This window comes from Ahaetulla prasina, chromosome 1 (assembly GCF_028640845.1).
Source record: "Ahaetulla prasina isolate Xishuangbanna chromosome 1, ASM2864084v1, whole genome shotgun sequence".
In the NCBI taxonomy this organism is placed as follows: Eukaryota; Metazoa; Chordata; class Lepidosauria; order Squamata; family Colubridae; genus Ahaetulla; species Ahaetulla prasina.
In genome coordinates, this window is record NC_080539.1 from 344,749,551 (window position 1) to 344,772,739 (window position 23,189).

Here is a 23,189-nt window from a genome sequence, read left to right on the forward strand (position 1 = left end):
ACTTTCTGAATCATCCGAGTCCAGGAGTCTGGGTCCAGGAACCTGGGTCACAACACTATCCTCACCGCAGGGCCCTTCCCCGGGCTGACGATCGGGATGCGGTCGGGCTGGGTTCTGCTCATGGAAGGCCTGCACCAGGTCAGGGGCATGAACGCCGGAGGCATCTACCCAGGAGAAATCAGTCCCGTATCCCTTCCACGCGATCAAATATTGGAAACGACCCTTCAGCCAGCGGGAGTCTCAGACGCTGTGGACTTCGTATTCCTCCGATCCGTCCTCGGCGACAGTGACGGTGCTGTTGGGCACGAAGGGGACTCGGTGTGGCCTCAGGAACCAGAAGGGACCGTGAAAACGGGTGGATCCGCATGGATCGTGGCAGGGTCAGTCGGTAGGCTACCGGGTTGATGACTGCCTCGACAGGGAACGGGCCGATGAATCGGTGGTCCAACTTCTTTACCGGGCGGTCGGACGGGAGGTGTTTGGTGGAGAGCCACACCGGTCTCCAACTGCCAGCGGGGCGTTGCCCGTCGGGAGCGGTCGGCGGACCGTTGTAATCCTCCTTTGCCCGATTCAGCTGCTGGCGTACCAACTGTTGGACCGCATGCAATTCCGTCAGGAAGGTCTGCGTTTCGGGAACAGGAGAGTCGGTGGTGCCAGAGGGAAGAGCTGCGGATGGTACCCCACATTGGCAAAGAACGGGGTCATCTGAGTAGAGGTGTGCTGAGAGTTGTTAAAAGCAAACTCCGCCAGGGACAGGTAGTCGGCCCAGTTGTCCTGTTGCTGGTTGATGAAGCAACGGAGATACTGTTCCAGTATACCGATGACCTTCTCTGTACCCCCGTCGGTCTCCGGATGGTGCGATGACGACAGACACACCTGCACCTCCAACGCGGCCATCAGGCTCTTCCAGAAGCGGGCTGTGAACTGAACTCCAGCGGTCCGAAACCACCCTGTCCGGTAGACCATGGGCGGAAGATGTGCTGCAGAAAGAGGCGGGCGTTTTGCGGCTGTGGGCAGTCCAGCGGCATGGGATGAAGTGTGCCATCTTGGTGAGCATGTCCACCACCACCAGCACCGTGGTGAACCCAGAGGACGGCGGCAGGTCTGTCAGGAAGTCCATAGAGATCGCCCCAGGGTCTGTCGGGTGTCGGCAAGGGCTGGAGGAGCCGGGAGGGGCCCCGTGGCGACCTTGGCTTGCCGGCACGGCACGCAGGATGTCACGTAGGCATGTATATCATGCCGTACTAGGGGCCACCAAAAGGTCCGTGTCACCAGGTGGAGGGTCTTGAAGAACCCAAAATGTCCTGCTGCAGGGTTGTCGTGGCACTGGGTCATGACAAGGGCTCGGAGTGGTGTTGTGGGCACATATAATCGCCCAAACTTGAGTAAGTCCTCCTCCAAGGTCCAAGGAGACGGGGCCCACCTCCGCTCTCCTTTGCTGCGACCAGGCGTCCTGGCGCTGCGCCTCGCACCTGGGCCCGCAAGTCCACTGGCTCCCGGGCTGCGGCCAAGGCTCCTCCCAGCAGCACTGTCCGTGGAGGAAGGGGGCCCTTGGCGCAGAGGTACTCTGGCTTGCGGGACAGGGCATCCGCCCTCCGGTTGTGACCGCTGGGAATGTAGGTCACGCGGAAGTTGAACCGGGCAAAAAACGACCACCGGATCTGCCGCTGGTTCAACTTCCGTGCTGTGGTGAGGTGCTCGAGATTCCGATGGTCCGCTCGACCTCCACCTGATGTCGGGCCCTCCAGATGGTGTCGCCAAGCCTCGAATGCAGCCTTGATAGCCAGCAACTCTTTTCCCAGATAGTGTAGTTGCGCTCGGAAGGATTGAGTTTCCGGGAGTAGTAAGCGCAGGGAAAAGTGTGCCACCATTCGCCGGAGCCTGTAGCAGCACCCCTCCCAGAGCCACATTGGTCGCGTCCGTTTCCACCACAAAAGGCCGGAGCGGGTCGGGATGCCTCAGGACGGGTTCCATGACGAAGGCTTTCTTGAGGGCTGTGAATGCTCGTTGCTGCGGGGAACCCCACCGGAACACAACCTTCTTCCTGAGGGGCTGGGTAAGTGGAGCCGTCAGTGTGGCAAAGCCCGGGATGAAGGTCCGGTAGTAGTTGGCGAAGCCCAGCAGGCGCTGAACATCCTTCACCCGACGAGGGCTTCCCAGCTACACAAAGCTTCTACTTTACATGGGTCCATGGCTATGCCCTCGGGCGAGATGATATGCCGAGGAATTCTATGGAAGTCCGGAAGAAGACGCATTTCTCCAGCTTCGCATTGAGTTGTTGCTCCAAGCGTTGCAGAACCAGACTGACGTGTCGAAGGTGGCTTTCCTGGACCGGGAGTAAATCAGGATGTCGTCAGGTAGATAACCACGAACCGATCCAACATGTCTCGGAACACGCTGCTCATGAAGTGCTGGAAAACGGCGGGAGCATTGGTCAACCCAAATGGCATGACAGTGTATTCGTAGTGTCCGTATCGGGTGCGAATGCCGTCTTCCATTCGTCTCCTTCTCGCATCCGCACCAGGTTGTAGGCCCCGGAGATCGAGCTTGGTGAAGATCGTGGCCTCCCGCAACCTCTCCAGTAGCTCCGGGATGAGCGGCAGGGGTAGCGATTCCGCACCGTAATGGCGTTAGCCGCGGTAATCACAGCATAGGCGCAAGTCCCTGTCTTCTTCTTCACAAGAGGACCGGGGCCGAGAGGGACTTTGAAGGCGGATGAACCCTCGGGCCAGGTTTTTGTCCAGGAAGTCCCTGAGGCGGCCAACTCGGGCTCCGACATGGAATACAGGCGTCCCACAGGCAGTGGTGCGTTGGGCAGAAGGTCCACGGGCAATCGAGGGCCGATGCGGGTAGTCGGTCCGCCTCCTTCTCGCTGAACACGCCGGCGAAGTCCGCCAGCTCAGGAGGCAAGGTGATGGCAGCGGTGGGGACGTTCTGGCCGGCACAGGTGTGGCGGATGTGATCGACGCACTGCAGACTCGGGAAAGAGATGGTGTTCCGCGACCAGGCCACCTGAGGATCGTGGGTCCGCCAGGCCATCCCAAGGACCAAGGAAAATGAAGGTCCGCCGTGACATAAAACTGGATCGCCTCCTCATGGTCCCCAATAGCCAGGCGCAAAGGCTGGGTGGCAAATTTAATGGGGCGGACACCAGTTCTCGCCCATCAATTGTCTCTACCCGCATCGGAGGGTCCACGGAACCACGGGACCGCAAACTGGGTCACAAAGGCCTGGTCCATAAAGTTTGTTGTGGCCCTGAGTCCACCAGCGCATGCGCCTGGAGCCCGTCCGACTGGTTCCCCAACCATATCCGTGTGTCCAGAATCAGATGCCGAGGGGCCCAGAGTCTACTTCCGCAACGCCCAGTGGGGCTTAGTACGTGCCCGACCTACGGTTTCCCCGAGGTCGGGCCTGCTCCGTTTCCCGATTGGTCACGTTGTGATTCGGGGACCGGTGTGCGTGCCCCACTTCGCTTTCTGGGGCAAGAAGCGGCGTGGCGGGCTCCCACAGTACAGGCATAATCCCCCTTGGCGCCTCCGGTTCCGCTCCTGGGCTGTCAGGCGAGGTCTGGCCGCTCCCAACTCCATGGGCTCTTCCGCAGCGGTTACAAAACGTGGGGCAACCCTGGGTGCTGGTGGTGCAGGAAGTGGGGTGCAGATGTCGACGGTGGGTCCCGGGGGGTGCGACGGGATGGTCGCCGTTGCAGACGGGCATCGAGGCGGAGACAAAGGGGCACCAAGTTGTCGAGGGTCCGCGGCGCCTCCACGGGCCAGCTCGTCTTGCAATTCCTCTGAGAGTCCCTCCTGAACGCGTCCACCAGCGCTGCATCATTCCAGTCAGAGTCCTGGCACAAAAGACGAAATTCGGCGATGTACTCCTGCAGGGGGCGTTTCCCTTGACTGAGTTCCTTAAGGCGCCTGGTTGCCGTCAGCATTCGAACGGGGTCCTCATACATGGTGCGGAGGTGCTGCCAAAACGCTGTTGGTCCGCCAGCAGGGGCTGTCCTGGAGCAAGAGGGCGTGGCCCATCGAGCAGCCGAGCCGGAAAGAAGGTTAATCACGAAGGCCACCTTAGCCCGGTCGTCTGGGAAATCCTCTGGCCTCATAGCCATGTAGAGCTGGCACTGTCCCAAGAAGGTCGGGAACATCTCAGGCTGCCCAGAAAACTTATCCGGTACGGTTATCGGGCACTTGCGACGAGGAGGAGGTGGGAGGATGGGGGGCTGCAGGCACATTCCTGGCAGCAAGTTGGCCTGCCAAGTGAGCCACTTGCTGCTGGAGCTGTTGATTAGCTGCTTGTAGCTGCTCTAACTGCTGCTGTACCTGCTGCTGATCCATCTTTGGTAGAAGATGTTTTAGTCAGGTCTTGGACAAAATGTTCTGTTTCCCTTCCCCCAATACTCCCAGCAAAGAGTCCGTCAGAGGCCTTCCTTTTTTCCCCCTTTTATTTACATAGATACATGTCCTGGCCACGTCTACCCACGGGCCTGCCAAGTTTCTGGAGATAACGAGGAAATTATAGATAAGGCCAGAATTACTCACGAATATATTCTTCCCTCCATTGAAATAGTTAGCTCGCCAATTCATTAGCTCGCCAACTCATTACTTTGTCCAAGACAAAAAACCAGGAAGTCCCGCCTCCTATTTATAGTCTCTGCAGATGTCACTGCATGACAATTATGACTTGGCTTTGTCCCAACTCTTCCGCTGCTGCGCACGGCGATTACGTCTACGTGACCTTGCATCGCTCCAAAACTGTTCTTGGGGCGTTGCCAAATCAGAAGGAGGCTCCATGGAATCAGGCTGTGCCGGCCCCTCCCCATCCCTTTGAGTGGGTGCCAGGGAGGGAAAGGGCTCAAGAGAAGCAGGGCTGGCCAGGTCTTCTCCCTCACTTTCTGAATCATCCGAGTCCAGGAGTCCGGGTCCAGGAACCTGGGTCACAACACATCTAGTCCAACCTCTTGTTCATGCAGGAGATCTTTACTAGGGATTCGAACCACCAAACCGCCGACCTTTCTGATTGACAAGCTCAGTGTCTTAGCCACTAAGCCACCTAGTCAAGGAGTTTGGGACATGCAGCTAACCATCTTACTAAACACATCCTTGCATCATTATACATACGACAGCATCGTTCAGTTTTACATTGTTTCCCAACAGACAATTCCAGTTTGGGTTCTTGGCCTCTCCCAATGACAATTATGTCAGGAAACAGAGTGAAAGAAAATCTCACATGGCATTGAGAGATCAGGGAACCATAATTGTAATTCTGACCCATTACATGGTAGCTTGTAAAATAAAATAAAAAACGCCTGAGAAACAAAAGAGAATGCCAGTTTTATATGGTACCTCGTGCTCCTCAATAAGGCCTTTGGTTTTCCCAGCATTGAGCAGTTTCTTCTCTTTATTTATCTGCTTATTGAGATTTGAAAAAGTCTTATTGAACTTCTCTCTTTCAATTTTCAATTTCAGGTGAATATAGGACATGATTTCACAGCGAGCAGCCTGCAAAAGAGATGGCCAAATCATTTTAAGCACCAAGGGAAGTATTTTAAATCCAAATCTTGTTCTAAGATCAGAATAACATTTTAGCTTCAGAATAACCCTGCAAGCTATGTGTCTGTTCATTACAATCTTCCTGAGTTTCCACTCAAGGCAGTTAACAGTAAAATAAACATAAAAGAATGAAGTTGTAATTAAAAGATTAAAGTTCATCCAAAGGATATGTAGATATGAGAGAGAGAATATAGAAGGGTTCACAAAATACTCCTCTGCATATTTGTTTGGTATATTTAGGCATTTTCCTTCATTATAAATGTCTATAGTGATTAACAATAAAATCCATGATGAAAACCAAGTGAACAAATAGAACACACTGAGAACTATAGCAACTATCAACAGAACCACCTCATATGCCTTATTTATCCAACATTTATATACTGTTAATATGTCAACTCTATTTACAATTTTGTTGAAAATGGAAGCAAGTTAAAACTTGATTATATGAAAAACACAGATGAAAATATAGAACAGAAAATAAATTAGCTGAGAGAACTAATTCTGGTAGAGAGAAGTTCCCTGAGGGTGGGCTCCAGCATGAGTCCAGAAGCTTGGAAGACTAAACCTCTGGTTCTGGTGACTGACCCAGATTGGATCCTAAGAGCTCACCATCTATTTCATAACACAAAGGAGCAAACCCTTCATGGAATATTGTAAAATCTGTAATAACCTGTAAGCCACCTGGAGTCATCTTGCAGGGGAGATGGGCAGCACAAAAATTAAATAAATAAATAAAATTTGGATGCAGTCACTGAAAAGACTCTGTCTTAAACTTCTGCCAAGCATATACCAGCCCATTTTTACATGATGCATGAATATATACATGCTTTCAATGATTCTCCTGGCAACGTACATCAAAATCCTTGCACAAGATCAGCAAAAAGAATGCCTTATGTATTCTTGATACCAGCCAAAATCCCCAAATGAGGAAGTTGTAGTAGTAATGAAGAATTTGCATCTAGAGCTAGATGTGCAACAGACTCACATCCTCTATACCAGGGGTCCCCAACTCCTGGGTCAAGGCCCACTACCGGGTCATGGCCTATTAGGAACTGGGCTGCGCAAGTGGCTGGCCAGCATGCATGCACATGCAACTCAACTTGCACAAGCAGCAGGCTTGCAGGCATTTGTGCACATGCACACCTCTCACACAAGTCAAACTGTGTACCACTCATGCAAGTTGGGCTGCCACTACGCTAGTCATGCAGCCCAGTTCACCTCTTTCCCCCCCCCCAGCTGCTCTATACAGTTGCTGTAGATATGGAGAAAGTTCTGGTAACCACATAATAGTAACTTGTCCATCATTACTTAGTGGAACTAATTTATTGAGACATGTCTTCAGCCTAGGTCTCTTTGGATGAAGCTAATAATTCTCACTATTGTATCATTCATACTACAGCAAAAAAAAATCCTGCAAACATTTCATGTAAATATTAAATGATCAAGTGGCTTCTTCTTGATTAAAATATCTATTTCTAAGCACATTTTCTCACCTCCCATCTCTCACAAACATCTTTGCTCCTTTCCTCCACCAGTGCCTTTTCATGAGCCGATAAAATGCTTTTCAATTGTTCTGCTGCTTTCAAAAACTTGCTAAGAATGTTAGTATCCAAGATGCTAAAAGCCTCCTGGAAGAAAATGACATAAAATTACGGAATGATAATCAAAACAGCAAAAAAAAAAAAAACCTGCCCCAAAGTAGATGCATGCAAGGTGATATAAGGGTCCTCCCCATTCCAGTAGAACTACAGAGTAAAACAAGGTTTGCTGGACATGGAGGGACAGCCTTTGAAATAACATGTTTGAAACCACTGACAGAACAAGAACAGCTCATCTAATGTGCATTCATGCTGGCTTGGGGAATTCTGGGAGCTGAAGTCCACACATTTTAAAGTTGCCAAGGTTGAGAAAACCGAGTTAGGCCCTAGGGCATAATTCACTGAATTGTAGCCCTAACATGAAGATAGGGCCCATCACAGACCTGGTTTGTGTATCTTTCCTAGGTTCTCTGGTCTCATCAGTTTGAAGCCTGTTACTATCCCTTCCCATTAGATCTTTGATATAACTCTGAGGCACTGCATAGGAAATTACATGTGTCTCCATTTTGCCGTGTGCTGATCTTAGCCGCACAGCCCACACTAGATAAGACCACCAGGTGTGGCCTACTGGATTCCTAAGTTAATCACTCATACATATTTGTTTGTTTAGTTGCAGCTTCCTACCAAGAAGCTGCATCCCTAGAGGACATGCCATTTTATTTAGAATAGAATAGAATAGAATAGAATAGAATAGAATAGAATAGAATAGAATAGAATAGAATAGAATAGAATAACAGAGTTGGAAGGGACCTTGGAAGTCTTCTAGTCCAACCAGTGGTGGGTTGCCCCTGGTTTGGACAGGTTCTATAGAACCGGTAGTAAATCCAGCGGGAGGCTCCACCCACTGATCCGAATATCATCAAAAGTTATCTGCACATGCGCAGAAGAGTGTGCACGCATGTGAGCAGAGCGAGCACGTGCGTGCGTGGGCACGATGCGAACCAGTAGTAAAGGTAAGTAGAACCCACCCCTGAGTCCAACTCCCCTGTTTAGGCAGGAAATTAGAATAGAATAGAATAGAATAGAATAGAATAGAATAGAATAGAATAGAATAGAATAGAATAGAATAGAATTCTTTATTGGCCAAGTGTAATTGAACACATAAGGAATTTGTCTTCGGTGCATAAGCTCTCAATGTACATAAAAGATATAAGTGATGAATCAATTATTTCATTTACTTTACAATATTTCAATTACTTTATATTCAGACAGAAGGAAAATGGGGAAGGGACAGGCACTGCTGTTCCTTTTTTTAAAAAAAGAAAAATATTGTTTTACTGAACTGTAAGTAATACATTATATTATTTGGGTACAGCAGTATCTATACATATGAATTAGAGATTATTAACACTATGATGATTTAGACAACTTAAAATTTTACAGATAAGGAAGGAAGAAACTTTATATCAAAATTAACCATGGTTTCTAAATTGTAACTGTTAATAAATGTAAGGTGGTTGTTTTGTTAACAGGTGGTTAATCTATGGCAGCAAAAAACCAGGGGTCTGGTAATATCTTTTCCAACCAATGCAGGAGTTGCAGCTCACAAAGGCTTATGCCTTTTAATAAAATGTGTTAACTGAAAAATGTGCTTTCAGGCTTGATTTGGAGACACCACATTGGTGTTTTTCACAGTCCAGATTATTTATGTCAGAGATGTACAATTTCCATCCATTCAAATACTGCACCACATTTTCCATAATATTTTGAGGACCTCATTCCAAAAATACACAGGGCCAGACTTGTTTTCGGAGTTGGTTTTAACAGGTAAGAAGGATGCCTTAAGCATTTGCAAGACTTAAAGAATCCAGTAAACCTCTAAAATGTTGACAGAGCTCAAGCTATCATAAAAGGAACACTGGTAGAGCATACTTTTTTTTTTTTTTTACTTCCACCTGGAAACATCCTTAACATATATTTTAAAGCTCTCATAGTACCCATTTTTGTTTTTCATTTATGACAACCACAGTATTCTGCCCTTTAGGGTGCTTATTCCGCAGTGGTATCATGGATGAACTCACTTCGTATTTTGAATGTGGTTCTTCAGAAATTGTCTTTTGGCCTACAAGATGCATAGCTTGTAGAACAATTGTTTCAAGTTCCTTATAAGCTTTTTCAAAGTTTAGCTTGTCCTCATCTTCTGAGAAGAACTCATCTGGTGTACATGGATCTGTCTGAAGGCTAATGGGAGCAATCTAGGAAGAAAAATCATAGGAAAAAAGCATTATATAATTTTATCATGTATCCACCATCATCAAAAAGCCTGTGATTTATCTTTTCCTGTTACTCAATTGTTAAGAGACTTTAGATGAAAGATGGAAAACTTACTGTCTAAACTTTCTCTAAACTTATATTAATTGCATACTAAAAATCTTTTTCTAGAGCTGGAATAATCCCAACGACCATTATCAAAATACAAACAATTATGAGAAGATGTATATATTTCAGGATTGTGTACATTTCTGTGACTCATTCTCTTATAGGACTGCATTAAAAATTTCCTTTATGGATCTGATCCTCTTAAAAACTAGAAAAGATAAATATAAGACATAGATAATATAGCACGGGATGTAGCTGCAAAAAAAGGTAAATTCAATTTTAAGTTTCATAAACAGAAGTACCATTTCTAAATGGTGAAATCATCCTATTATATTTTGTTTTGATCAGACCTCCGCATCAAGTACTGTGTCAAGTTCTAGCTACTGCACTTTCAGAGAAAATTGAAAAATGTTCAACTGGGGCAATGAAGATAGTAGGAGAATAGAAACTGTTATGAAGAGGGACTGAAGGAACTGGGTATGCTTATCCTTCAGAAAAGATAGCTGAGGGAGAATATGATGACACTCTTCAAAGGCTTACAAGAATATCTTTCAGAATAACGTCAAGACCTGATCTTTCTCACTCACTCCACTCTCACTCACTGCAAAATATGAAATAATGGACTTCAGTTACAGGAATAGAATAGAATAGAATAGAATAGAATAGAATAGAATAGAATAGAATAGAATAGAATAGAATAGAATAGAATAGAATTTTTATTGGCCAAGTGTGATTGGACACACAAGGAATTTGTCTTGGTGCATATGCTCTCAGTGTAAATAAAAAGACAAGATACCTTCATCAAGAATCATAAGGTACAACACTTAATGATAGTCATAGGGTACAAATTTAACACTTAATGATACAGCACAAATGATAGTCATAGGCTACAAATAAGCAATCGGGAAACAATATCAGTATAAATCGTAAGGATACAAGTAACAAAGTATAAATTGTAAGGATATAAGTAACAAAGTTACAGTCATAAATGGAAGGAGATTGGTGATGGGAATGATGAGAAGATTAATAGTAGTGCAGACTTAGTAAATAGTTTGACAGTGTTGAAGGAATTATTTATTTAACAGAGTGATGGCATTCGGGAAGAAACTGTTCTTCTGTCTAGTTGTTCTGGTGCGCAGTGCTCTGTAGGGTCGTTTTGAGAGTAGGGTAGGAAGAGAGATTACAGTTGATTTTTTAAAAAAAATTAAGCCATGAATATCCATACACTGTTGGGGAAAGCTGTGAGAGATGGTGTCCATGGAAGGGGAGCTAGGGGTGATGGATTATAGTGAAGCAGCCATTTCCCAGCAGGAGAGGACATATTCCTGAAGGTGTGGAGGGAAGAAGACAAGAATCAGTCCAACCCAGACCTGGATTGGAGACAAGTAAGAGATTTGGGCAGCCACTCCCAGGGTATATCTGTTAAGGTAAGAGAAGTAAGGATTTAGTCTGGCAAGATTTCGTCTATTGCACTTAAGCAAATAAAGTCCTGTACTCTAGCTGGATTGTTCCATGTCGTTCTTGGGCTTAGCCTAACAAGAAAACTCCATTTTTCCAATAAGATACTGTTAGAAGTCTGTGTAAACCTGTATTCTGGATAACTGAATTTTAGAACTCCCCAAAGGAGGCTTGAATCAAGCTGACCAAGCCGAAGCAATAGCCCAGAAAATATAGGTGCTCTGCCTATTGTATGTAAGCAAATAAAGAACTGAACTCTGGATTGCTCCGCTGTCATTCTTGGATGACAAGAGCCTGTCAAGAGCCTAGAAACTTTAGCAGAAACTTCTGCAGGGAAGGTTTAAAAGTCAAGATGACAACTGCAATCATGAGATTGAAGCCTTGGTCCCTTTTATGTGGGTGACACAAACGAAGTAGGAGGGAGCTTCAATTGTGTGGCCACGCCTGGCAGCATAATGTTTTTGACAGGTCCTCTCCATAAATACACCTGACCCTAAGTCAAACATTGGTCAATATGACTCATACTATACTTCTTAGATATTACAAAAACATAAACCAAGCCATATTGGGCTAGACTAAAGTTTAATATTCTGTTTCTCACCAGATTTCCCTGGGGTAGAGGAGGAAGAAGAGCGGGGGGGGACCAATTCTGCTTTAAGAACAAATGCATACAAAGCCAGAATTGAAAAGACAGCAATAGATAACAAATGTCACCTATGCAAAGAAGCTGAAGAAACATTAGCTCCACCTGGCAAGTTGCAGCAAAAAGATCGCAAACAAGCAAAGGTAGTACCAATAGTAATAGGGGTCTTGGGTACAATCCCAAAAACAACTGGAGCACCACTTGAACACCATAGGCATGGACAAACTCACCATCAGTTAATTGCAAAAGGCAGCTTTACTGGGAACAGCTTGCATCCTGTGATGATATCTGTAACACCATCAAATATCCAGATTTGCTTATCCCAGGTCCTTAGAAAGGATTTGATGGGTAGACAAAAATGCCAAACCCAATCTGAATATCTGGCTGACTGCAATGAACCCTAATAAATTTCTTTCTACTATTGTTCCCCAGCCATTAGTCATTTGGAAACAGCATACAGTTCCCATGTGTTGCAACCATAAGAGGATTAGTAACTGCCCAGTACCAGTACGGGCACTTTTAGATGGGTAGTCCTAAACCGATACATCTGCAGATCTGGAAGCAGGATTACAGGTGGGATTTTTCCCTCCCAGCAAATGCACAGAAACTATATCACACACAATGAATGGCAAGAATAGAGATTTAGTTCGCAAAACAGCAAATAAGGCAAGTACTAAAATTCCAGTTTATATATAAAGTCGCAGATTCTTTACCTCTGCCTTTTCAGAGCACATTTTAGGAAGTTCCTTTGACGGTTGCACTGGATTGTTAAACACGTCTGGATTGAATTTCCTAGAAGTCTCAACATTTCCATTGTTATCTGTTACTAACAATTTCATTTCCTATAAACATCAAGCAACATTTGTTTTAATCCCCAAGTTTGCTATTTAGACTTTGATGGCTTTATTCTATGTTTGTGTTTTCATTAATGAAAGTCATCCAAGAATCTGCAAACATGATACTTTTAATTGATTTTCTCAATTAGCACAATAAACTAACAACTATTATGAATGGGTGGTATTCATGTATAGACTTGGAGTTTTATAAATGTGGCAATAGAACATATATCAAGGTCTTTTCACCATGCTTTTAAAAAATAATAATCTACTAATTAAGAATATTTCATGCACACAAGAAAGTAGGTCTACTAAGGCTTATGACACAATAAATCTCTTGTGTTACTAATTTATTACAAAACCATCCATGACTTTTGAAGACTTTAATGGGTAGGTCATATGCAAATTCCATTTCTGTAAAACGGATAACTGCAGTGTAAGAAAACCTTGAGATTAGTCCCTACACCACTGACTTCTAATTTAACTTGATAGAAAGAAAGAAAAATAATTAAATACAGAAGGAATAACAATATTCAGTGAAATATTACTTAATATTAAAATTAAATGCAATTGACTATGAACGATAGGATTAAAATTGGACATATCTCATAAGCATCTATCTGAGGAAGGTTGCTGATCACTTCATTTGAATGTTTTTCAATCCTTTCGGGGAAAAACAGAGAAGAGTCTGCAGATTTAATACATAAATATATAATATGGAGCCATAGTGCTATAGTGGTTAGAATGCAGTACTGCAGGCTAACTCACTGCTCATAGCCAGGAGTTCGAGTTTGAGCTGCTAAAGGTTGACTCAGCCTTCCATCCTTCCGAGGTCCATAAAATGAGGATCCAGATTGTTGGGGAAAATATGCTGACTCTGTAAACTGCTCAGAGAGTGCTATAAAACATTGTGCAGTAGTATATAAGTCTAAGTGCTATTGCTATGTAAATTTAACACTGAACTACTGGCATTGAGCTTAAACCCAAAGTGATGATATGAAACTTTTTATTCCTTCTTTTAATTTCTAACCTCACAGTACAGTGAGGAGTTAATATTGCAACATTTCATTGTACTGTAAAATATGACTTGATCAAATTAGGAAAGCAAAGTATTTATGTCCACTCACAAACTTTGTCTTCTTTATAAGTTTGGCCCATTTTCTGTTCAATTTTTTCAATTCTCCAGAAACAGCTGATCCCACTTCTGCATTGCTGGATTCAATCAAAAAGTTTCCAGCTTCATTCAAAGAACCATGCCGTGAATTCCAGGCTGCCAAAATTTCTGGGGAGATCTAAAGGATCATATTAAAACCCATATGATATTTATGGTGCGTCCATAATTTTCAAAACAATTTCAATAACTGGAAAAATAATAAAAATACCTTCTTAAGATGGTCTTTTCGAGTCTCTTCCAGCCAAGATTTTAGCAACTGGATGTTCTCCGTATAGATGGTCCAAGACGATAAATTTTTTTTTAAGGTGTCGTTCACATTGTTAATGTACTCTCTGCACTTGGAAATCTGAACTTCTGTCATCTTAAACAATTTAACTGTTTCTTCAGGATTAATTTCTAAAATATTTTAAAATAATAACATCATTAACCATTTCCACAGTTGTATACAAAGACTTTCCTCCTTCCTGGTTCACTTTATACAACCAGGAGCTATGAGAAGATTTTACAGATCAAAAATCAATATTGAAAGAGAACAACTTGCACAAGGTAAATACATTTGTCATTGGGATGAGACTCAAGCTATATCTAACATGCAATTATAATTCATTTCTTGCATTATATACCATGTTTCCCCAAAAATAGGACATGTCCCAAAAATAAGGCCAAGCCTGATTTTTGGGGTGGGGTACGCGTAAATATACGCCCTCCCCTGAAAATAAGTCCTAGTGACGGGGTGGGTGTGGCCAGCAGAGGAGGCAGCCCTTCCCCTCCCCGGTCACCTCAGGGCTTCTAGGCCCCTTAATTGGATCAGCTGAGCCGCTCAGGCTGCCATTCAAAGCTGATTTGCGGGGGCCACTCAGGCTGCCGCCTCCAGCAAGCGCGGCCGCTTTTGCAGCCAATTGCGGCTGCAAATGAAGCCAGAGGCCCAGTGACGCACCCCACATGCCTCGCACCCTCCTTACCTAATGGTGACAGTCACAGCAGGCAATTCCATCCATGGAACAGCTGCCTTATGGGTGACACTCCAGCTGGCACCTACAGCAAGTGCGGCCATTTTTGCCATGGATTGGATGCCACTTCTACAGCACGGATTGCCACTTCTGCAGCAGGAAACCAAGTGACGCACCCCATGTGCCTCGCTCCGGCCTTCCGAAGGGTACTGTAGCAGCAGCTATCCACAATTTTTTTACCCCAATTTCATCCCAACTGTACTGGGCCACATGGGTCGGGACTAAATAAGGGTTAAAAAATTGTGGATAGCTGCTGCTACAGTACCCTTCGGAAGGCCAGCACGAGGCACGAGTCTCCTGCTGCAAAAGTGGCTGTGCCCAAGAAGAGCTTTTGGGAGAGAAGGCAAAAGGGAAGCAATTGCTTGCAAACTCCCGCCCTGCTCCCGCCTCTTCACCAGGCAACTCCCGGCAGCCCCAGATGCCCAAATCCGCCCAGCTCCCTTTTCCACAGTGCCAGGCTCTTTATCAATGGCAGTAGCAGGTGGGGTGGAGGAGAAGCGAGACACATGGAGCAAGGCAGGGCTCGCTCCTCTTGCCATCTCTTCTCCCCCTCTCACCGGGCATGGCAGGGCTTCCTGCCCCTGCCCAAATTGGATGCAATTTGGGGGTGGCAGGTGGGGAGAGGTGGGGCTGGGGAGATGTGAGATGTGTCTTACCTGCCTTGTAGCTCCATCGTGTGTCTCACTGTTGTCTGCAGGCAAACAAATTGTAGGGTACAAAAAACTCGTGAGCTCAATCAAACTTCTCAAACTTGCAAGATTTGATTTTACCCTACGTGTTTGCCTGCAGACAATGGCGAGACACGCGACAAAGCTTCAAGGCAGGTAAGATGTGCATCTCGTGTCTCCACAGCCTTACCCCTCCCTATCTGCCACCCCCAAATTGCATCCATTTAGGGCAAGGGCAGGAAGCCCTGCCATGCCTGGCGAGAAGGGGAGAAGAGATGGCAAGAGGAGCCCCATCACGCTCCATGCATCTCACTTCTCCCCCGCCCTACCTGCCACCCCCCTCGACAAAGAGATGGCGGGGAAGGGCAGCAGCCAGGTTGCTGTTACAGTGCCATTGGGGCACATGGAGCCATCTTACCAACCTTGCAGCTCCTTCACGTGTCCCACTGTTATCTGCAGGCAAACACGTAGGGTAAAAAAAACCTCGGTAGTCCAATCAAATTTTTCGAACTCGCAGGAAGTTTGGTTTTACCCTAACAATGTGTTTGCCTGCAGACAATAGAAAGACACGCGACAGAGCTGCAAGGTAGGTAAGACCCGCATCTCGTGTCTCCCCAAAGAGTGGGGGGGAGAAGAGATGGCAAGAGAAGCGAGCACCATCTCACTCCACGTGTCTTGCTTCTGCCCCGCTCCACATGCCACCCGCCTCAATAAAGAGTTGGGTGCTGTGGAAAAGGGAGCCGGGAGGGCACAGGCTTTGGGCATCTGGGGCTGCCGGGGGACGCCCATCGGAGAGGCGGGAGTGGGGCGGGAGTTTGCAGGCGAGGCGGATGGATGGATGGGAGGCGGGCGAGTGCCAAGAATGCCGGGGAGATTCCCATGATGAGATTCTGGCCCTGTAAAAATAATCCTTACAGACCAAGCGCTGAAAATCAAGGGACTGTTGAAGCTTGAACAGAACCACTATGAATTCTTACCCAAATTAGGAGCCTTTAGCATTTTGTTCTTCTGTGCTTCACATATTTGTAATGCAGTGTCTAGTTGACCAAGAAAACTTTTTTCTTCGATAAAGTTCTGCCCCAAAATAAAATAAAATTTTTGTTTAAGAAATGTTTGCCGCTGTAGAGAATTAGAAGTAATTCAATTTGAGATTTACAGGTTATCTGAGTTTATATGGATCAGATGAAACAGAGACAAAGTAAGGGATAAAAGCAAGGAATCTGCTGAGGTGGAGAAGGGTGAGAAAAAAAATTTAAAAATTAAAATGTCAACCGTGACAAGATTGGCTTTTGCACAATGTTGGAAGAATGTAAAGATGCCCTCCGATGACTTAATAATTAACAAAATATTTGACTGTGCTGAAATGGACAAACTAACATTGGAACTGATGACAGACTTGGAGTATTACGTATCATGAGAGAAATTATGTACAAATGGATTGAAAACAGAAAAATAAAACAGGCTCAGACACAGTAGAATTTGATGAAGTAAAATGTATAGAGTATATGAACTTCGTAGAGATATGTCATGCAAGTGGTCACAGTTCTGCAGAAAATTTTCTTTTTTGTATTTATGTTTTGTTTTTCGTTTGTTTAAAAATTAATAAAATATGATAAAAAAATAAAAAAATAAAATGTCCATGAGGATAACATGATGAAAGAATTTTTTTTAAAAAAAAAAACCCTCATCCAGAAGTTTGCACAAGGCATGAACTCTGAAATATGTGATAGTCCCGGAACACATGATCTCAATTGAAATAAATTAATTCAAAGCTTTAAAAAACAGTTTTTAAAAAACAACAGGACTTTATACAGGCAGTTCAAGAGTGAACAGTGTTCTCTGCCTCTCAAACTACCAACAACACTGTCAAGGTTTAGACCTTACAACATTTGGCAAGTCTTCCTACTTGGAGAAACAAATTGTGGTTTTTCTCAAGCCTCTTATTAAATATTTGTAGATTTACACTGACATCTGCTGGATGTTCGTATAAGAAGAATTAAGACTGATGAGATGAGAATTTCTGATGTGAGAAAGCTGCTTTTAAAATGGAAAAGATATACCATATTTTTCAGAGTATAAGACGCTCCGGAGTATAAAATGCACATTAGTTTTTGGGGACAAAAACAAAAAAAAAGAAGTTCTGCCTCTGCCTACCAGCATCCATCAGTATTCATCTGGCTAGCTTCCTTGTAGCAAATAGCAAATAGCCTGGTCAGCTTCAGCACATTATTGCCGCCTGAGTCAGTCTGAGCAGCTGATTGGCAGGTAGATTGGCCACCCGGAATACCCCCAATCAGCTGTTCCAGGCTGCAGAGATTGCCACAGACCATCGCCACCTAAATGCCTCACATTTTTGGCCACTGTGCCTTGCATTTTGGCTTCCAATGCTCCATTTTAGACCCATTCCAGATCCCCACCAATCCCCACCGCCTGGAACTGCCCAAAAATCCAATGCACACCAGAGGCCGAAACGGCCAAAGGGTGGGAGCCAGCAGGTGGGCGGAGCTACACTCGGTGTATAAGACGCACCAAATTTTCACCCTCTTTGGGGGGGGGGGGAAGTGTCTTATACTCCGAAAAGTATGGTAGTTGAAATCTTGAAGGACAAAAAGCAAGCAGCTCAAAAGCTGTTCACTTGAAAAGGCAGGAAGAAGAAGCCCAGTATTTAAACCTGAGACCGGTTCATACACATAAAGGTCAGGATTCCTATACACTGCTAGATGCTGAACTGCTTTGTTCAAATGGGTTCTCAATACTCTGCAATGAATGTACTTATCTGAACTTCATGGGTTTGCTGGGGGATGCATTGCTGAGAAGGAGTTTGTCATACTTGATAAAATATATATTACTTATTTACAGCCACAGCTAAGATTTAGCACTTTTAACATGCTAAATCCATAATCCATATTTGGACGAAAATTACTTGCTTAGAGCAGCCAGATGGGTGTAGTGGTTAAAGTGTTGGCCTAGAAATCAGAAGACAGGGAGTTCTAGTCCTGCCTTATGCATGAAAACTAGCTGGATGACTTTGGGCCAATCATTCTCTCAGCCCAACCCACCTCATAGGGTTGTTGTTGCTGTAGAAAAATAGGAGGAGAAGGAAGTATTATTTATGTTCACTGCCTTGAGTTAATTATAAAAGTAATGAAGGTAGGATAAATATTTAATAAAAATTAAAACTAAAATGAATAAATAGTGTGTACAGTATTTGTATGGGTGCCTTTGATTCAGCTCTTTAGTCTCTTCTGCATAGCTATCCAAGAAGCAATTATAATGCTTACATGCCAATCTAATAGCAATAACTCCACAGTCTCCTTGGTTCCAAACTTGATGTTCCAGATGTTCAATTTAGATGTCAGTTCATTGAAGACAGCTGAGCTGGATGAGCAGTAGTATTCCGCAATAATGCTGAAATTTTCAAGTTGAACTTTGCTGAACCTGAAAATAAACCCAACATCTTGTCTATAAAATATAAGACAAAACCAATGAGTCTAATCTACACTCTATAAAACACATTGTGATCTAGAACAATGTGCTGCTTTTTACCAGTTAAATAAGTTGTTCTGTCTTTATTACTAACCAATTTACAGATGTGTTAGATTGAACTGAGAACAAGAAATGCTTTGATCTGATCATGATGGTGCAAGAATAATAGAATAAAGTAGGTGCATCTGAAGAGCAAAAGACAGTGTTACAATTGCTAGAGGGCCTTCAGGACCAAGCCAAGCCGTTAATAACTATATAAAGTCTTGAAGGACTTTAAAAGACCCCCTAGCAATTAATAGAAGCAACATTGAACCAGATGGATCAACAGTCTGATTCAGAATTAAATAGTTTCATACATTTATAAACTGGATACAAACATATGAATGACAAAAGTCAGGAAATTGGCATTATTTCCAGAAACAAAGAATGTAAGAAGAGCTGTGTTGAATCAGGCCTGTGGCCCATCTACATTTTGCTTTCTATTAGCTGGATTTGCACAAAGTACAGATGCTTAATCGGATCATTTAGAGCAGGGCTCTCCAACCTTGGCAACTTTAAGACTTGTGGACTTCAACTCCTAGAGTTGAAGTCCACAAGTCTTAAAGTTGCCAAGGTTGGAGACCCCTGATTTAGAGCACCATTGTTTGCTATGTTTGCACACATTCCTGGTGAGCTTAATTTGTCTTAATCTTACTTAATTAGTTTTAACTTTGTTTGGTGAAAATTCAGACTATTGAATTAGTTTATATTACAATACCTTATATGAAACCCCCAAAAACCAAATTAAATATGTTAATCCAGGCAGTGCTTTCAAAGAAACCACAAGCTAGGCTTGAATTGATCATGGAGAGAATAAGACCACACAACGTGCCTACGAGGAAAATCAGATCCTGGGACTGAATAAATTCCCCAATCTAGTGAATACATCACATCTGGAAGATATCAGGTTGTGGGAAATGCATACAGTATGTGTGTCAGTAAGAGCAGCAGAGATGCCCAACATGGGTCTGCAATTAGGTTACTAAATTTGATAAGAACACAATTATATTTAGCTAAATGCAACAAATCGAAGGAGGAATTTGACATCACAAACCTTTTTCTCATTTCTTCCAGCTTCTGAGGTGGAACTACCAGCATTCCAGCATTATCTCTATTGTCAAAGGACTGAAAGGTTTCCAAATGTGATTGAAAACTTTCCATCAAATTCTAAAAACAGAAACACTATTCACAAATGTCTTATAATTAAAGCATCATTTATTCATCTATATGTGCATTTGTTTTTCTAGCAATAGGACAGAATAGCAATAGGTTAATAAATTTCTCAAAGAAAAGTATCATTGAATAATTATGGCATAGTTTATAAAAATGGTTATAAAGACAGTTCCTGAAATATTGCATCTTTCTTTACTTAAACAGCTGATAGTGTTGTTACTGTACAATATGAGGTTATATGCCTGAATATTACATTGTCTTTTATTTTACCTTGCTTTATATAATAATGCACCCCAGAATATATTATCAGATGCTGTAATTCTTGGGCAGCTGCCAAATGCCCCAAAACACAGCAGAGCCCACTTATGACGCCTGGTGAGTATGCCTGGGGTTGTATTTGTCCAGAGATAATATTCAGAGCAATGCTAGAGTTGGTCGCCCTTTACATTTTCCACTCAATAGCACTAAAAGGCTGAATGAAGTCATTGTTTAAATGTCTCACAATGTCTCATCCAGCATAAAGAATGTGGGAAATGTCAAGAGTTTTGGCTTATCTCAAAATGTGACTTCAGCCAATCATTTGAAAAGCAACCCCAAAATCTATTGTATCTGTTGTGCCAAGACTCCTAAAACTGTATATACTACAGTAGAAGACAAACTCTAATAGAAATGCATGCTTACTCATTTGACTTGTTTATTAATTAAATTTATATTCCACCCATCTCACTCTTTGGGGCGAATGTGGGCTGCTTACAAAAATGATTTGTGTGAGTTGAATTTACTTGATTGTTTAGAGTCTTGTTCTATTATATAGTTTATTTATTATTTATTTATTATTTATATTTATATACCGCCCTATCTCCCGAAGGACTCAGGGCGGTTCACAGGCGCTTAAAAACACATAAATACAGAATAAAAACAATTAAAAAACTTATTTTAAAGCCCGTTAATTAAAATATACCAATAAAACCCAATTAAAACCCATAAATTTAAAATCTAGCTCAGTCCTGCACAATTAAATAAGTATGTTTTAAGCCCGCGGCGGAAGGTCCGCGGCGGAAGGTAGTGAACCAAATGTAAGCTTGTGGTCCTTTTTTCCTCAATATTGTTCACAGTACCCCAAATAGCACTGTCAAACTAGTTACTAAGTCTGCGTTACTATTAATCTTCTCATCATTCCCATCACCCATCTCCTCCCACTTATGACTGTAGGACTGTAATTTTGTTGCTGGTATCCTTAAGATTTATATTGACTGTTTCCCTATGACTATCATTAAGTGTTGTACCTCATGATTCTTGACAAATGTATCTTTTCTTTTATGTACTCCGAGAGCGTATACACCAAGACAAATTCCTTGTGTGTCCAATCACACTTGGCCAATAAAGAATTCTATTCTATTCTATAATAGGAAAAAGGCATTTCTGATTGTATTACACTGCTAACAGTGCTACAAACAACAGTAAATGCCATGATGGTTGCTTTAGGCAAGGCAAGTATATAAGAAGATGATATATTTTACTAATACATATTAGTAAAAGGAATTTTGCTTGGTGGGGTCCAGAAGAAGAGCCTTGTCTTCTGTGGGTCTTGTCCCAGAACATCTTATCCTCTGATGTGAGATTGGCTCCCACCCTCCTGACATTTTGTAAAAGCCTTAAAACCTAGTTCTGCCAGATGGCTTGGGGATCCAATGGGAAAGTTTCATACTGGAGGTGGTTGATTAATTAAAAGCTAATCCCACCTCTCCCCCCGACCCCTGGTATCCAGCTCCCTCGTTTTCCATCTTGTGTTAATGATTTTATTTTGTTTGTTGTGCCATTTTATATTCAATGGTTTTAATGGTTTTTTTAATGTTTATTATGCTGTAAGTTGCCCACGAGATGGAAAGCAAATAAATTTAATCAATAAATACATTTTAAAAATTAATATTTTACTTTACTTCACCAACCTGTACAGCTTTTAATTTTTCTTCAAGGGCAGCTGTTGCTTTCACATGATCTTGAGAAATGGGTCGATTGTGTGCCAGATGCTGCTCTGTTTCTTTCAGCCAAGCCTCAGTGGCTTCTAGAGATGGAGGTAACATATTGTCCAGCTTTGCTTTCCATTCAGTCATCTAGACAAATAAATCAGAGAAATGCTATTCATTTTGGTTCTTCAATTATTCATACTTTATTTCACAAAAATATACCAGCATATTGCTTAATCAGAATAGAGCTGGAAGGGACCTTAGAAATCCAAGCCCCTGTTCAAGCAGGAGACCTTATATTATTTCAGACAAGTGACTGTCTAGTCTCGTCTTAAAAATCTCCAGAGATGAAGCACCCACAACTTCTGAAGGCAAGCTGTTCCACTGGTTAATTAAGAAGTTTCTCCTTCAACTATTCAACTATTCATGCTTTATGTGATATAAATGTACCTGCATATTGGAACCATTCTACAGAGGAATTATTTAGTCCGTCATCTGCACCTCTATAACTGTCTGTTTTGGTTCTGCAACCCAACAAGACAGATACAGACTTCAGAGGATAATTAGAACTGCAGAATAAACAATTGCTACCAACCTGCCTTCCATTGAGGACCTGTATACTGCACATCCTGGACATAAACTGTTTCAACTCCTATCCTCAGAATGATGCTATAGAGCACTGCACACCAGAACAATTAGACACAAGAACAGTTTCTTCCCAAACGCCATCACTCTGCTAAACAGATAATTCCCTCAACACTGTCAAACTATTTACTAAGTCTGCACTAATATTAATCTTCTCATTGTTCCCATCACCCATCTCCTCCCACTTATGACTGTATGACTTTAGCTTTGTTGCTTGTATCCTTACGATTTATATTGATTATTTCCTTGTATGATTTTATTGCTTATTTATACCCTATGACTATCATTAAGTGTTGTACCTTATGATTCTTGATGAATGTATCTTTTCTTTTATGTACACTGAGAGCATATGCATCAAGACAAATTCCTTGTTTGTCCAATCACACTTGGCCAATAAAGAATTCTATTCTATTCTATTCCATTGTTTGAGCATATAAATTTTGCCTCTGACTGGCAAAATATTCTATTGCTCCCATCTTTGCTTCATATTTATATGGCAGGAAATGTGTTCTCATAGAAGCCACATGTTCAAATGCAACAAGAAACCTTTTACAACAACAAAATAAATGCAAATTCCTGCGAACATCCTAATGACCTGATAGGATAGGTTATCCCATG

At 43.1% G+C, this 23,189-nt stretch overlaps 1 protein-coding gene across 11 annotated transcripts in view; it reads right to left on the reverse strand.

Moving 5' to 3' along the window:
• SYNE2 (spectrin repeat containing nuclear envelope protein 2) overlaps positions 1-23,189 on the reverse strand; it is a 276,441-nt gene that overhangs the window by 199,884 nt on the left and 53,368 nt on the right. For 10 of the 11 annotated variants that reach the window (XM_058162909.1, XM_058162908.1, XM_058162901.1 and 7 more), the window contains exons 11-21: positions 23,167-23,189; positions 21,909-22,073; positions 19,841-19,953; positions 18,543-18,699; positions 16,239-16,335; positions 13,792-13,979; positions 13,537-13,701; positions 12,287-12,415; positions 9,175-9,348; positions 7,049-7,183; positions 5,346-5,501 (exon numbers count right to left, since the gene is read on the reverse strand). The exon at positions 23,167-23,189 is cut by the window's right edge and continues 115 nt beyond it. In XM_058162909.1, the coding sequence (XP_058018892.1) occupies positions 5,346-5,501; positions 7,049-7,183; positions 9,175-9,348; positions 12,287-12,415; positions 13,537-13,701; positions 13,792-13,979; positions 16,239-16,335; positions 18,543-18,699; positions 19,841-19,953; positions 21,909-22,073; positions 23,167-23,189 (1,502 nt within the window). The remainder of the gene's footprint in view (positions 1-5,345; positions 5,502-7,048; positions 7,184-9,174; positions 9,349-12,286; positions 12,416-13,536; positions 13,702-13,791; positions 13,980-16,238; positions 16,336-18,542; positions 18,700-19,840; positions 19,954-21,908; positions 22,074-23,166) is intronic. The other variant, XM_058162907.1, reaches the window with a different exon arrangement.